At 36.7% G+C, this 17,722-nt stretch overlaps 1 protein-coding gene across 1 annotated transcript in view; it reads right to left on the reverse strand.

Annotated features, from left to right (window-relative positions):
* The window catches only part of NECAB1 (N-terminal EF-hand calcium binding protein 1), a 145,998-nt gene that overhangs the window by 104,007 nt on the left and 24,269 nt on the right, over nucleotides 1–17,722 (reverse strand). Inside the window, exon 3 of the mRNA XM_069466244.1 lies at nucleotides 12,348–12,456. Coding sequence (XP_069322345.1) covers nucleotides 12,348–12,456 — 109 coding nt within the window. The remainder of the gene's footprint in view (nucleotides 1–12,347; nucleotides 12,457–17,722) is intronic.

Below are 17,722 nucleotides of genomic sequence, written 5' to 3' on the forward strand. Positions count from 1 at the left end.
GGTTTCAGATGTTTGATGCTCTTTCTTATGATTTTCTATATTGTTTAAATTCTTTTTACAATAATGATATGTTATCTTATTTGTGGGTGTCTTAGTCCTTTCAGGCTGCTCTAACAAAATATTTTATACTGGGTAATTTATAAACAATAGAAATTTATTGCTCACAGTTCTGGAGGCTGGGAAGTCCAAGATCAAGGCACCAGCAGACTCAGTGTATGACGAAGGCCTATTACTCATAGATGGCACCTTCTATTTGTCCTCACATGGTGGAAGAGATAACAAACTCCCTCAGGTCTTTTTTATAAAGGCATTCATCCCATTCCTGAGGGTGGAACCCTCGTGACTTAATCATTTCTCAAAGGCCCTACCTCTTAATACTATCACCTTAGAGGTTATATTTCAACATATGAATTTTGGGGAGAAAAAAACATTCAGACCATAGCAATAGGGGAAAATATTTTCCTAAGAAAACTGCTCTTGAAAACTTTCACTTCAAAAGTAAGCAATGACTTTCAGGATATTTGTAATCTACATTTATTTTAAGAATTCTAAAATATTGAGGAGTCATAGAGGAGAACAATTGTAATTATTTCATCAAACTGATGATTCTTGAGAATAATGTAGTTGTAAAAGACAGAGAGCTTGTATTTAGGTAGTGATGGTGAAGATTTTTTAAAAAAAAAAAAAGACAGGATTGGTTGGTACATTGGATTTGGGAGAAGAAACTGTTCAAGAAGCAACCATCATGAATTTTAAAGAGACTGGATTACAATTTTACTGAATTGATTTCATCCATATGATGGATAGTGATGAGGTATGAGAAAACACTGCATTTGTGTGAATAAATAATTCACCTAGATTCTTCAGTAGACAATTTTTATTTTGAGTAGTAATTTATTTGAGTTCACCATTGGCAAATGTATCATGGCTGATGGGAAGAGAGTTCAATTAAAATTCAAAAAGAATTCAAGCTCTTTATTGCAGAATAGATGACAACCCAAAAATAATTCTCTAGGTAAGATTAAAAATATAAAAAACCTGAACAAGTTTGAAAGCAAAAGTTTTTGATATAAATGATTAAAGGAAACAATAAAACTCTGAGTGCTCTGAAGAACCGTATAGAAAACAAGGCAAACGCAAAGTGATAGAATGGAGGGCGGTAAGGAACTAAGTCTAAAAGTAGATGATGAATTCCAGGTATAAAGGTAGAAGAGAGGGAGGGAAAATGTGCAAAGAATGAACACAATGTCCACAGAAAAAAAGAATAACATTTCTACAGTGTAGAAACTCCCACACTGTAAAAACCCTACATAACAGATATAAAAAGAAAAGAGATAAAGGCAGCAATTAAAGTAATTACCTCTATACTGTACATCCAAATGTATTCTGCTACTGGAGAGAATTAACTATCTTTTCATGAAAGATAAAATACCTGAAAGGGATTTTTAAAGCTGCCCTTGGAATATTTTGATTTCTGATATACAAATAGATAGCTAAAAGGATAAAATTTTATTGAGGTGGCATGACAATGAAAAGAGTTTTGAGTTTTGTTTTTAGGCAGACTTGGGAAAATTCCAGGCCCTTACACATACTATCTGTATAACTTTGGGCAAGTTATTTAACTTCTTGTATCAGATTGCTTAACATAGGCTGTGAATAATAATACATTGGTTTCTATGACCATTAAATAAGATGAGGCAAGTACACGGTACACAGTCATTTAATAAATGTGTTTCCTTAGTTAGAAATTAAACTTATCCTTTAGAAGTTAAATATTTTTTAGAAGTTATATATGAACCGTCTTGACACAAAATTTGACTTGACTATCATCTTCACAAGAAAAATTAGGACCAATTGTTTTTTCAGAAATTCTAAGTCAGCACAAACCATTTCCATGTCACTTGGGAAAAAAACTCCCTTTGAAATTCTTTTCTTTATAAATCCTCCAAACTATGCTAATATTCTTAATTATGAAGCAGAATTTTGTTTGTTGATTCTGTACTTTTCCTCCAGGGAAGAATCCTCCGCCTCAATCCACACTGCAGACTGTGGAGTGGCCTGATTTAGGAGAAGGTGGTGATGCCAATGAAATGCCTTCGCAGGAAAGTTTTAAAAGTAACTCTCGGGAAATAGGTTGGTTGGTTTTTTATTTTTTTCTCTCCACATCATTGTGAGCTAGAGAAAAATATTCTCAAAGCAAGTAAATGTTTTAGTAATTATTGAAGTGAAAGGTACATCTAAAAAAGGAATGAATAAAGAGGAAATCTGATGACCACAGGCTGGTTCTAATGTCCACATGGAATTGATAATGCAGACCTGGTAATAGATTAGAGTGAGTGCTGGTAAGACTGCCAGACTATTTGATTATATTCTATACAGGTATAGGACATACAGTATACAGACATACTGCATAGGATATAATCAAATAGTGATTCTCTTAGCCATGTACATAGTTCTTTCTAAATTTTAAATTCTCAAGAAATAAGTCGAATGCAATATGTGAGAACTATTCAAAATATCTAAACTAGGTGGGTGATTATGCAGAAAGACTAAGGGAAAACAGACCAGGTGTTTCTAAGTCTGAGGCTTTGCAGTGCCTGAAGATACAAAGAGCTGGCAGTACCACAAGGGACAAAGAGGGCATCACGTGCGTAGTTCCAGCAGTTAGAGCGTGGGAAGGCAGCACCACTGGGAATAGATGCAGTCAGATGGTCAGGAAGGGTGAGGGTGGAAGGGGCTAGGACCATGAACAGCTCAGTGGGACCAGGACGCCTGTCACAACAAAGGGCTCTCCCTGACTTCAGTCTCTTCCCTTATAAACAGCTTAAGATTTTCCTGGTTGACCTCCACAACTAGTAGGACTCTCTGGAGTTCAAACTCCACCATGCCCCTTGTCCTCTCGGGAAGGGGATTATCTTCCTCTAAAATATGAGATGGCAAACAGAAGCCTTTGAGACTGAATAAGCAGTTATTTGATCTGCAGGAAGCTCAAGTTTTGCCTGCCCAGCATCTATTCCCCTTTATTCTGAAACTGCACCCTGGTTCCATGTCGCATTATGTTTTCCTGAAGACTGATTTATTTAGGAATGTAGATGAGATCTATGCTGGGCTAACACGAGTCAAAACCAGAATTTTGCTAGGATTTTTGGGAAAGAAAAGAGGTTTCCCTCAGAGTTTGCCAAGCTGGTGGCAATATGAACGTTGAGCTTTTAGTAACCGTCTTGACCTATCAGTGAGAGGGTCCTCCCAAGAGAACAGCTAACACCAAGAAAAAAAGAGGTGAGAAATGACAGAAGACAGATTTCTAGCAGCCCCATTTGAGTACCGAGCTCCAGCACATATGAAAACTATCTTTGGAGACATGAGCCAGATAATTATTTCCTTAAGTCAGTTTAACTTATGTTTCAGTCACACACAACCAGTAAGTCCTGCTTGCTACAGTGTCATTAGCCCTGCTGTGACTTCTACCAAGTACAGCCTAGGAGAAGTTGAGGAAAATCTGTCGAAAGAATGTTATTCTCTTTCTCTGCAGCTTTGTGGTTCCTCTGACTCCATCCCTGATTTGGCATCCAAAGCATTCTGGAAACCATGCCTCTCTCTCAAAAACAGCATACATCTGCTGGCCTTTATCTATTCATGCCAAGAAGGCTACTTAGAGCCTGGAAAAAGATCAGCCCGTTGCCTAGTTTCTGTAGCTAAGCCTTGGTCATGGACAGAAAGAAATGTCCTATCTGGACTCTGTGTTATCTGCTAGTTTCCTCATGGCCAGTTTGGGCCTCATCTGAATATCTGGAGCTCCCTTCTGTCGAGGCTCCTTAGCCAGATCTGTACTGCTGAAACTCAATCCTGGCACGCCCAGTCTGTCCACTCCATGTTAGCCCCGTGTACTCTGGACTTTGATTTTCAATTTTCTCTCTTGACATGTAGCTACACCTCCCCTCTTTCTCTCTCTTCTGATTTCTTGCTTGTGCATCTCTCTGTCATGCCACATGTGCTTAGCTGAGCACCTCAGATTGTGGCCTACTCTATTCTCCAAGCACTTAAGTCTTGGTGCTGCTTTCTAAGTCTTCAGTTCTGGTCAGACGGCATAGGCTATGTTAATAGGAAGGCTTGTCCATTATTGAAATTGCAATAAACTTTCTAGTTGCAATGCCATGCAACTGTGCTGCATGCTTTTCAGAATAACCTGCTGCTTATTCCACAGATATTGATACTGCCTTCTTTTCCTACTGCCCACAAAATATGTCCACTTAAGCAGTGTGATAAATAAGAGAGAAAGTGCCTTTGTCAAACAACTCATCAAGCTTTAGAATTTATCTGTCATGTACAAACACAGGATGAGCAAATTTTTTCATTTGTTTCAGAAGGAATAAAATTCTGCCATCTGAAACAAATCCTCCGATACCATTTCTCTCCAGGTATTATGGGACTTTATCTCAGCACTGGTGCATGAAAACTGTCTTCAAATATTAGAAAGACTTGTCATAAAATATTCATATTCTGAATGGCTCTAAGGAGCAAAACCAAGTGGAAACTTGGAGAAACAAATTTCAGTTTAGTTTAAGAAAGAGCTTTTTAGATTTTCAGTACTAGCTCAAGATGGACCTCTTTTAGTAGGTGGTGATACTTCTGTTGCTTTGGTGTGCTTCAGTGATTTAACAAGCACTGGGTTAATCCCACTGCTCATCACCCCTCAAAATTATTTTAGTTTGGAAGAAAGAACATTTGATCAGAAATCAGTCATCTATTTCTAGTCACAGACCCCCATCTGAGGGCCCTGGGATGCTTTTCTGTATGTTCACTTTCTGACCCAGAAGCAAAACTTCCATCTGGTCCACCATTTGGTCTACCCTGACAATCTGGAACGCCAAAGTATAATATCCTAGGAAAATTGCTTGGGTCCCCAGGGGATCTTTTCCCTCCCTCTGCCATGATTAACATCATAAGCATTTATGCTAAATTCTTCATGTTTTCCTATAATTGACTGCAAAATGTAGACAAGCTGATTTTCTGATGCGTTGAGAACCCTTTTGATGAACCATGGAAGTTTCCTTTTGACCTAATGATCTTCGCTCTATTTATTCTTGCTTTCTAACTGCTGTAGTGGTCCCATTTTGAAAGCTATCAACCTGTAGATTTAGTTTTTGCTAATATTGTCTTTTCTTAAAAAACTTACATTTTTAAGGGCTCTAAATATTCTTTTCTGAACAGTAACTTTTACGAAAGTTGAGAAAAACATGTGTTTAAAAAACCTTTAATGAAACTGGAAGAGATGCAATAAGACTAACTAAAATGACTCAGAGATTTAACAATTTGTTTTTTAAAGAAAAAGAAAGGTTAGGCATATTGGACCCAGAAAGAAGATAGTTAAAATGAAGCTTGACAAAAATCTGTGAAATCATGAAAGTTTTAGTAAGATGGACATGACATTCCTAAGAATACTTCAGAATATTATACGTACTTCCCTGAAAGCTTGAGATATTTAAGGTTTTCGACAGATATATTTTGGCCTTCTTCTCTTTTGCCATGCCACATATCCCAAGTGCCACCCACAGAAACAAGCAGGTCTTTTGCTCCATACTCAACCAATTACTCTTTGCAAGATAAAACTCAAGAAAACTCTCTAAATGTTCAAACATAATGAAAAAGATCTGCCAATTTAAAATAATCATTAAAAAGGTGATGGAAAGTTAGGCTTCCAATTCCTTCAAATTTCTCCTACTGTTACTCAGGGTTCTCATCATCCTGAAGTCTCTGCTCTGAATGAAATCTTCAGACTGTATAGATCAGTAATATAATTTCTGGTAGAACTTTCGCTGTACTAGGATTCTAATATAGCATCAAACAAGTAGGATGATTCATGGAATCATATTAGAATAAGATTATATAGAGTGTTGAGATTAAGCTCGTCCCTTGGGCAGGCTGAGAGGCTGACTACAGCTCACTAGACACTTTCCTTAACATGGAGGATTGTGTGGTTGATACAGGTAGTTTGTTTTGAAATACATTAAAAACATCCTCTCTGATTCAGACCTGAAATACTTCCAACCTTGGTAATATTCATATACTGAAATCTTCACATAATTTCAAAACTATAAATTCTCATGAGGTTGGATGTGTTTGGGGTTTGTTTTTCTGTTTGTCTGTCTTAGTTTACTTGCATTCATGAAGGAAATTTGACTGAAAAGATCCGAGTAATTCCAGGGCATAGGGAAAAAGAAAAAACTGCAGTGAAGACCAATATCCGTTATCAATATAGATGCAAAAAATTCTCAATAAAATCCTAGCAAATCGAATCCAGTGTTTATCAAGAAAATAATCCATTACGACCAAGTGGGCTTCATCCCAGAGATGCAGGGATGGTTCAACATACGCAAATCTATAAATTTAATACACCACATAAATAGAAGCAAAAACAAAGATCATATGATCCTCTCAATAGATGCAGAAAAAGCATTTGACAAAATTCAACACCCTTTTATGATAAGAACGCTTAACAAAATAGGCATAGACGGGGCCTACCTAAAAATGATACAAGCCATATATGACAAACCCACAGGCAACATCATACTGAACAGGGAAAAATTGAAAGCATTCGCACTTAGAACTGGAACCAGACAAGGCTGCCCACTATCCCCACTGCTATTCAACATAGTGCTGGAAGTCCTTGAGAGAGCAATCAGGCAAGAGAGCAGAATCAAGGGTGTCCAAATGGGGACGGAAGAGATCCAACTCTCACTCTTTGCGGATGACATGATATCTAGAAAACCCCAAGGATTCAACCAAGAGACTCCTGGAACCGATAAATGAATTCAGTAAAGTCTCAGGATACAAAATCAATACACACAAATCAGAGGCATTCATATATGTCAGTAACAGTCAAACTGAGAAGGCTCAATACCCTTCACAATAGCAGCAAAGAAAATAAAGTACCTAGGAATATATTTAACTAAGGAGGTAAAAGACTTCTACAGGGAGAACTATGAAGCACTGAGGAAGGAAATTGCAGAGCACATAAACAGGTGGAAAACCATACCATGCTAGTGGATCGGAAGAATCGACATTATTAAAATGCCTATATTACCCAAAGTGATCTACAGATTCAATGCAATCCCTATTAAATTACCAACACCATTTTTCACAGATATAGAAAAAATAATTTTACACTTTGTATGGAACCAGAGAAGACCCCATTTCGCAAAAGCAATTTTAGGCAACAAGAACAAAATGGGAGGTATTAATTTACCAGACTTTAAACTATACTACAAGGTTGTGGTTATTAAACCAGCTTGGTATTGGCACAAGAACAGGGACACAGACCAGTGGAACAGAACTGAGAATCCAGATATAAAGCCATCTTCATACAGCCATCTAATCTTTGACAAAGCAGACAAAAACATACACTGGGGAAAAGAATCCTTATTCAATAAATGGTGCTAGAGGCCGGGCGCAGTGGGTCACGCCTGTGATCCTAGCACTCTGAGAGGCCGAGGTGGGAGGATTTCTTGAGCTCAGGAGTTCGAGACCAGCCTGGGCAAGAGCGAGACCCTGTCTCTACTAAAAATACAAAGAAATTAGCCAAACAACTAAAAATAGAAAAAATTAGCCGGGCATGGTGGCATGTGCCTGTAGTCCCAGCTACCCAGGAGGCTGAGGCAGGAGGATCGCTTGAGCCCAGGAATGTGAGATTGTTGTGAGCTAGGCTGATGCTGCGGCACTCTAGCCCAGGCAAGAGAGTGAGACTCTGTCTCGAAATAAAATAAAATAAAATAAATTGTACTGGGAAAACTGGATAGCCACATGTAGAAGACTGAAACAGGACCCACAGCTTTCACCTCTCACACAAATCAAATCACGGTGGATAACACTTAAACTTAAGGTGCGAAACTATTAGAATGCTAGAACAAAATGTGGGAAAAACTCTTATAGACATTGGCCTAGGCAAAGAATTTATGAAGAAGCCCCCAAAGGCAATCACAGCAACAAGAAAAATAAATAAAGGGGACCCAATTAAATTAAAAAGCTTCTGCACAGCCAGAGAAACTGTCACGAGAGCAAACAGACAACCTACAGAATGGGAAAAAATTTTCACAGGCTAAATATCTGATAAAGGACTGATAACTAGAATCTATTTAGAACTCAGGAAAATCAGCAAGAAAAAATCAAATAACCCTATCAAAGAGTGGGCAAACGACATGAATAGAAATTTTTCAAAAGAAGACAGAAGAATGGCCAACAAACATATGAAAAATTCTCAACATATCTAATCATCAGGGAAATGCAAATCAAAACCACAATGAGATATCACTTAACTCCTGTGAGAATGGCCTTTATCAAAAACTCCCAAAACAATAAATGTTGGCGTGGATGCGGAGAGACAGAAACATTCATACACTGCTGGTGGGACTGCAAACTAGTACAACCTCTGTGGAAAGCAATATGGAGATACCTTAAACAGATACAAGTAGAACTACCATTTGATCCAGCAATCCCATTATTGGGCATCTACCCAAAAGAACAAAGACATTCTATAAAAAAGACATCTGCACTCGAGTGTTTATAGCAGCACAATTCACAACTGCAAAGATGTGGGAACAACCCAAGTGCCCATCAATACACAAGTAGATTAATAAAATGTGGTATATGTGTACCATGGAGTACTACTCAGCTATAAGAAATAATGGGGATATAGCACCTCTTGTATTTTCCTGGATAGAGCTGGAACCCATTCTACTAAGTGAAGTACCCCAAGAATGGAAAAATAAGCACCACATGTACTCACCATCAAATTGGTTTTACTGATCATCACCTAAGAGCACATTTAGGAATAACATTAATCGGGTGTTGGGCAGATGTTGGGGGTGAGGGGACAGGTGTATACATATATAATGAGTGCAATGCGCACCATCTAGGGGATGGACACGCTTGAAGCTCTGATTTGGGGGGTGGGGGGCAAGACCAATATACATAACCTAAACTTATGTACCCCCTTAATATGCTGAAATTAAAATAAAAAAGAGAATTTCTTAAAAGAACATATTGATTTTTTAAAATTAAAGATCAAAGAAATAAATGAATGAAATGGAAGAGAAAAACTAGAGTTAGATTTGGAAGTTATGACTGCTACCTAAATGTGTGTGGAGAGAGCAGTATATATTTCTCTAGTTGTCAAAACTTTTTTTTTTTTTTTTTTAGTTGCCACACCACTCTATATTTGTAGTTGGCTCATTTGAAAGCTACCTATAGAACATAACCTTTGAAAGCCTACAGGTTTACCTCATGGTTTTTTATGTCATTTCACAAGGAATAATTTACTTAATTTTGATATATAAAATGTCTTAATTATATTGTACTATAGATAACTGCTCTAATTACGCTTCCAAATAATATTTGCTGCTTGTGATCAAGCATACTATTTTAAGAATACTCTTCATGAGACAAAAGAGAAAAATGTAACCAGCAAGATATGTTCTCAGTATTTTCTTTCTTTCTTTCCAAGTATTTTCAAAGTGGATATGTCACTTTTCAAACATGGCAAATTTAATGTTTGTAGCGAAGAGACTTGGGTTTCCATAGCTGGCAGGAATGAGCTGAGGTAACACTGTCTTAGAACATACTTTTGCAGGGGACAGAGTCCTACTCAAACAAGAGCAAGAAGATACAGTGTATTAAGCAGACACTGATTTAATGGATTCCAAGGTGAAGCTAAACCTCTAGACATCAGAGGGGCGGGAACCAGGTGGCCCAGGGGCCTCAGCAGCAGATGTCCATGGACTCTGACTTTCACAGGCCCCCACAGACAGTGACAGACGGTGAGTTTGGTTGGTTTGGTCCAGCCTAGGTGTGACTGGCTCCTTGAGGCCAGGCTGTATTTTTGATTAAATTAAAATAGTCAAGGATGTTGAGTAGTGGCAGTGACAGGATTTGGCAGGAGAGCATATTTCCTTAGAAGGTGTATGGAAGGGGAAAAATAATTGGCATATATAGTATAATCACTAAAATAATTATTAATAAAACTTGGGTCATTCAAAGATAAAAGTTATCACTTGCTTCAAATTTTGCTCTGGAATTTCTGTGTCAATGTTTGAATTAATCTCTGTAAAAGATCAAAGCCTGACACTGACATACATTTTTAAAAAAGGAATTTCATCAATATAATTCAGAAGTCTCCACATGATAGACTTTAGCTCCAAATTAGGTTGAACATCATTAGGATCAGAAACGACTTATTGTTATTACTAATGCATGTGAGAGTAACTGGTACTAATAATTATTCCTTTAAACTTTCTGTATAAATCATTACCTATACTTCCTTAGCATTTAGAAATCTTAAAGCTATGCCAAGTCATCCAAACTGATAAACATATAAATAAAATAGTAAATCTGGGCCAAGAAGATCTACTGAAAAATTTATTTTTCATTAACATTGGTAAATATTTATTGAAAAATCTTCATGATGCCAATTCTAAAACTATGACACTCAATAAATGTTTGAAATCCAGATATTATTAAAACTTTAATAATAATGTAATGAGGCAGAACTAATCAGCATGCATGATGAAGTATTAGCATCTCAACTTCCAACATACAAGCCACAAAGGGAACCTCTACTCTTTTTTCCTTTCAAGCATCATTTCTTAGTATGGTACAACATGGTTTCTTGTCTTTCATGAATAAACATTCTTTCCCAGTAGTAATTTAAGGATTCAACTAAAATCATCTGTATTCTTCCTCTATCTTTACCTCTGTAAGCCTGTCCTTCAGTAAGGCCATAATGACCTGCAAAGATGTTGCTCCCTGGCTCAAGTTCTTTAATAGCTTTCCCTGGCCTGCAGGACAAAGCTGAAACACTTTTGCAACCACAGAATGCAAATTCCTTCTAGTCTGGTCTGTTCTTTTCTCTCCAGATTCATCTCCTCTCACTCTCAGCCTTACAGTTGACACTTCAGTAATAAGAAAATACTTGTCACTCCTACTCACTTTCTGCCCTCAGTCCTTTGCTCATGCTCCTCCCTACCTACCCCTTTCTTTACCGAAGGAATTTCTACTCTCCCATAATGACTCAGCTCCTGTGAACATTCCCTGAGCCTAACAAACTGGGCTAAAATTCCCTCCGTGTGATCCCAAAGTGTCCTGTGCATACCTCAATCACAGCATTTATGATATTACATTAACATTATCAATTAGTGGCTTTATTTCCCCACTAAACTATCCGCTGGCTGGCTCTAAGTTGGACCACCAATACCTACGAGGGACTTGGTAGGATAGATATGTTGAACAGAATGGAACTTCTGATACAGTTACCCATCAATACTGTTCCCGACAGGAAAATCTTAAGCCATTTATTTCATAAAGAATTTGAAACTCCACTGAAGAAACTTACAAATTGGTTGTTACAAAAATATTCAGCTGCTTGAGTAGAGTGCATTTAATCTTTTAATTTTTCTTAATAGTTAGCTTTTAGAAAATGTCTGTTTATAGATGCAGCCCAAGAGCATTTTCTTTGCATGCTGGTTCACTGCCTGGAACCATCTCAGCACTTTGCCTAAAGCAAGATAGTGATTGTTTAAGCAGTACATACACTGATGAGTCTCAAGGCATGGCTGAAATGGTGGTTTTTCACATTGGAGTTTTATAATTGTGACTGTCACAAATAATGTGATCCGTTTCAATCAGCCAACACAAGCAGCTCATTTCTGTTCTATATTCTAAAGTCCTCATTATCTTATATTTTTAAGCATAGTAAGAATATAAATAGAAGCTTCATAAATGTTATACTCAATGCGAGAGAGATATCTGTATAGGTAAATAAATAAAATGGATAAATCACTGTATATATACATTGACTATTCATTCATAGATAATTCTGTGTCCTGCATTACCTGCATTTCTCAAGTAACAGTGATTTGGAATTCAGCACAACTGAATTGTCCAGACAACTGCTATTAATGCAATGCTACCATTTCACTATATTAATCTAAGAATGGCCGACGAACAATTTTTAACACAGCAAATTGAGATGAAGCTTTAGTAACAAGGCAACATTCTACTTTTTTATCAATGATAGAATTATTTCTAATCTATAATTTTGTTTTACATTCAGCAAAAAGGGCACAATCTAAAACCATGTCACAGCAGCTCCCTACAAAAGATCATCAATTTTCGATTGAAATTCAGTCTTTCAAAGCATATTAGTTATTAAAGAGCAAGTATCTCAGAATTAAACATAGGCAAACATGACAAACTGAACCCTTTACATCTTTCCTCCCTCTCTCCTTCATGGGTATATAATCATTCACACTCTCTCGTCCTCATTTACAGAATCCTGTAATAAAAAAGCTTCTTACTTAGTATTATGCGTATCGATGGTATGGAAGAGCTCGTGTAATTCTTCTCCACTGAGAACACCATCTGCAAAATACGCTTTGAATTCTTCAAAGGATAGTTTTCCATCATCTGAAATGAAAAGAACAGACAGAAGAGAAGCAAATTATTTCAACTTTGTACCTTGTTTTATCTTTTGATTTTTAAAACTTTGTCCAAATGCTTGTGCATGTATATTTGCGAATGTACACACATTTATTCAAAAAGAAATAACAGTTGAAGGTGTTAAAAAAAATAATTTAATATATCTTTATAGTACATAAAATGCAGATGTATACTCTGATGAAATATAAGTCTACATATTTTGGAATATTTTTTAGTTTATTCACATAACATTTAACATTTAATGAGCCATTGAACTGGCCATACAGAAAAGATATCCACATAATCACATGAAGAGCTTGACACACGGTCGATTATTGAGGTGTTTTGCCTTCATGGTACCAAGCACATATAGGACCTAGCAGTTTGCAGGATAAATACTATATGTTTAATAAATGTACATTGATTAAATAGATACTTGCATGAGGATATCAGAGTTGCTATTACAGTCCAACAAACTATGTTCATTCCTATAACCCTTTAAAACAATGAGTACTTTTAAAGCCAAACACAGTTTACTTATTGTGGGACACAAAAGTAAAACCCAATCAGGGAGTCTAATAAAAGAGATAGGATGTACAGACATAAGTATATTACACAGTAGAACATAGTAAATGCAATGAGACAGGCACATTTTAAGTGTATGGGAGTTTGGGTAATAAAAGATTCTTTTCATTTGGGGGCATGAGAGGCTTAGTAGCATTTGTACCTGACTTTGAACAACAGGTAAAATCTGGATGAGCAAAGATGGAAGAAACATATTAATAACAGGAAAAAGACTTGTAGAAAATGTAGAAGCAGCAAATCGAGAGAAATGAACAGTTTTGAAGGGAGAGAGAAGCATCCTTATAACTGTGCAAGAAGCTGGTTTGTCAGTTGTCTCAGATAAACTGCCAAATGACTGTAAGTGATGGAATGATCCTTTCCATTTACAATGAGAACACCAGGGTCTCAGGAGGATGGAATTTCCCCAGGGTCACAAAACTCCTACAATGTGATCCTACCAACAATACCATACTGAATAAAGAAGAATTTATCTTTGAGTAGAAGAAGACATGATTTAATAGCATTGGGTCTTTGAGAGTCACTGAAAGCATTTTTTTTCCCCTCAAAATATGGCCCACAGACTGCTTAGAGTGCTGTTGAAATGCAGATTACTGGGCCCTACAAGCAAATCAGAATTTCACAGAGGGCACAGAAGGGTAGGAAAACAAGAATTCATAATTTTTAACAACCTGTGTGATTCCTTCTTACACTTATGCTGCAGAGATAAAAAAAATAGGCCTAATCACCAAATTACTGATTTTTATTCATATAAGGACTTAAAGGCTATAACATTTTCAAAAATCCTCATTTGTAAAATATAAAGACCCCCCAAAAGGTTTTGTAAATAAATTGTATTTAATTTTGCTTTTTAATTTAATAGGCACAAAATCTTCCAGTTAATTCTTACCTGCAGTTAACTGGGCAAACAGCCTTACAGGTGGAATAAATGCATATCTGGATCAAGCACGGAATAAGTTCCTGACCTCCAATGACCCACACCAACCTAGCTCAGCCATTCAGATACCGCAGCAACCCATTACAAAATGAAGTCTAAATCCACCGGGCTCATGGGTTGTCTGATTCTGTGTTTCTGGTTTTGAATGAGTTATTTTAGTTTCATACCTTGCATGACTATTTTAAACTTGAGCCTCATGTAACCTGGTGAATATCCTAGACTAGACTTAGTGTGATATTTCTACTGTGTATCTCTTTGATGAAAAATATATGGCCAGGTTGGGAAGCACACAAACCAGAACTAGGTATCGGTCAAAGAGAGAAAGGGAAAGACCTTTTCCTCTACTGTATAAAAAGAAAAAAAGAATGAAAGAAAAAGAAAAGCAGAAATCAACCCACTATTTACATCTCCACCACTATGATGTGTAATGAATGCAATACATACATATTCATAATGGAATATGTTTTCCTTGGTGAATATTTAATAGTTCTCAGGTGAGCTGAATCAGGCTATTCCAGAAGTCTGGCTGCCTGTGCACCCTGTGGACAGGGTGGGCCTCTGTCATAGTGCTTTATAATTATGATAAGTGATTACAAATAATAATGTGCATGCTATCAAATAAAAGCATTGACTAACAAGTGCTCTGATGATTCTCTGGAGCTAAAAGACTTTCTTTTTTAAAAAAACAAAAAAAAACTCTGAGAAAAAATATAAAAAGAAAAAGGAAGCATTGAATTACAGTCCTGGTTTGAAGGGTGTAGAGTATGTTTTGAAAGCCTTTTACCACATGCAGGATCCTGAAATTCTTTATTTCAGGCTGCCACACTTTTAAACAAGCAATTGCAAAGAGTTACATCTGAATAGCTCTAGACTAGTACCTTAATGTTAAACAAAAGTATTATGTTTTTTTCAAGGAAAGGAAAAGAAAAATATTCCCTTGCAATGTGATTCTGTATTAATAAAGCAATTATAAATTTTTGTTAAAAATATTTTATTTCCACTTCAATTTTCCTACTGATATTTTCTTTGAAAAACAACACAAACTTTGATTTATACTGGCTTGGCTCACAGAATGCCAAATTTTGTGAGGTCTGATTTCCTATGGTAATAACTCTTAACTTTTGCCACCAAAAGGCACAGGTTTTTCAGCTTTTTCTAGTAGAATTACACGCTTTTCCTGAGTTTGTACTGAAAATAGTTAGCCTCTTTCTGCTTTATTTTAAAATTATTCTAGCCTTATCTTCCACATTTCACTAATTTTTGAAATGGAGGCAGCAGAGTGCAGTTGCTTAGAACACAATATTTGAACAAAGATAATCTTGGGTTTTAAACATGGATTTGTCATTTGCTAGTAAAGCACTTTAATCCATTCTTTCATCAGATATTGATCAGGATCTTACTATGTGCCGAACACTGTGTTTTGTGTTAAAAATATAGGTTGTCAATGGAAAAGAAGCCAAACTCTGTAAAATAATTTAAAGAGATTTATTCTGAGCCAAGTTTGAGGACCACGACCCGGAACCACACCCAAGAAGCCTTGAACAATTGGACTCACTGTGGTTGATTTACAGTTTGGTTTTATACATTTCAGGGAGAGAAGAATTACACATAAAGTCACAAATCAATACATGGAAGGCGTACATTAGTTTGGCCCAAAAGGTGGGGCATCTCAAAGCGGGGCCTTACAGATTATAGATGAGTTTAAAGAGTCTTTGATTTGTAATTGGTAAAAGAAATGAAGCTTTGTCTAAAGACTTGGAATGTTTAAGTTAAGATAAGGAAGTCTGTAATCAGAGACAACCCACTGAACATATACACAGACTCAAGTGATCTATTAAGTAAACCGAGGACCTGCAGGTGTGGTTTAAGCTTTGTCTTGCATAGCCTTAGGCCGGGTAATGAGTTACAAAGGATGTCTCCAAGAAGGGAAGGGGGGCATGAGGAGGTGTGTCTGACCTCCCTTCTCATGGCCAGCAACTCAGCTTTAGGGTGTTTCTGGGGTCCCCTTGGCCAAGTGGAGGTCTATTCAGTCAGCTGGGGAGGCTTAAGATTTTATTTTAGTTCACAAGGTAAACAAGTCCTTGTGGATCTTATAATTATGAAGGAGGATATAGCAAATGCACAGCCAAGTCTGATAAGAACAATTCTAGGAGACACAGGGTGAGGTGAGAGCATTAAGAAAAACAAAACAAAACAACAAAAAAAAAAACACCAAAAAACTAGTCCAGATGTAAGGGGATAAGAAAGGTTTCCCAGAAGATGCGACACTTGTGGTAAGACACAAATGAAAAATGGGAGTGAGTGAAGGAAGATCTTTAAAGAGAAAGAGTATTCCAGGCAGAGCAAATGCAAATGACCAAGCTAGGAGACAGAAAGGATATGGGTTGGAAATTGAAAAGAAAAAGTAGTATACTTCGGTAGGAGTATATATTTGGAGGAAAGGAGGAGAAGTCAGAGAGTTAGATACAGAGAGGAAACATCGTGAGAAACCATAAAAATCAAGGTAAAGAGTTTTAATTTACCCCAACAGTGCTCAGGAGCCATGGTCATATTTCAGAAAGCTTACTGCAGTTGCACTAAGTAGAGTGCAGTGTAGAGTTATGCTCTGAGAAGAACTGTTAAGAGGACATTGCAGAATTCCCGCAAAAAATCAAAGGTGGCAGAAACTTTGGTGGTGACAGTGAGAATATAAAGAAGTGGACAGATTTTTAATCTTGGGAAATGGGATCAAAACAAATTGGTGATCAGTTAGAGGTGATGGGTGAGAAGCAAATTAGTCAACGAGACTCACTTTCCAGGATTAAGCAACAGATGGATGGTATCACCGTTCATTGCAAGAGAAAACACTGGGCAAAAACATGGAAGAACTACAGCGTGCATTTGCAGATCTGTTGAAATCAGAGGTGCTTACGGAATAAGCAGAGGCATCTAGTGCACAGTAGGATCATATGGGTTTAGAAAAGCCAAGGGGAGATGCAGGTTTGAGATGTATGCTTGGGAGTTATCAATATATAGAATTAAGGACTTAGGGAGTTCTTCCAGGGAGAAGGCCTACAGTGAGGAAGAAAAGGGTACAGAATGGACTTTGGAAATGCCAACTAAATTCTTTTAAGTTTCAGATTTCATAAATGCTTGACTATTGCAAGGATTAAGTGAGACTAGATAGAATACACTTAGCACAGTACCTAGCACATAGTAAGAGTTCAACAATAGCAAGAGTTGCCAAGTGAAGATCATTTATGTGTTTTTAATTCCCATATTCTACTCTCCCATGAATACTTATTTAGTACACACAGAAAATGAATATTTAACATGTTTGTTTAATGATAGAAATTTTATTTTATTTTTGTTAGGTAATCAGGTTTTGTACAATCCCAAACTGGAGCATGTTTTTTTTTTTAAACAGCTCTTTAAATACTCATTTAATATCTCCTTCAAGTTGCATCCACAAATATGCCAACAGCTAGAGATATGATCTATTACCCCTCCCCCACAACAATTTTAATCTAGTTTGTGTGAGGATTTAAAATAATTATGCTTTCAAAGCACTAGCTTTTCTTTTATGTATTTAACATTTTTGAACACTTTGAATATGGTAGTTTAAGATCAAAACACTAAAATATGATCTTCTTCAATAGTAATAACAGAATCCCTGGGACAAAATGAACACCTGCAAAGCATTACTGAATTAATACACAAAGGACAGCATATACTTTACATGCATATGCAAATTTT

This window comes from Eulemur rufifrons, chromosome 3 (assembly GCF_041146395.1).
Source record: "Eulemur rufifrons isolate Redbay chromosome 3, OSU_ERuf_1, whole genome shotgun sequence".
Lineage (NCBI taxonomy): Eukaryota > Metazoa > Chordata > Mammalia > Primates > Lemuridae > Eulemur > Eulemur rufifrons.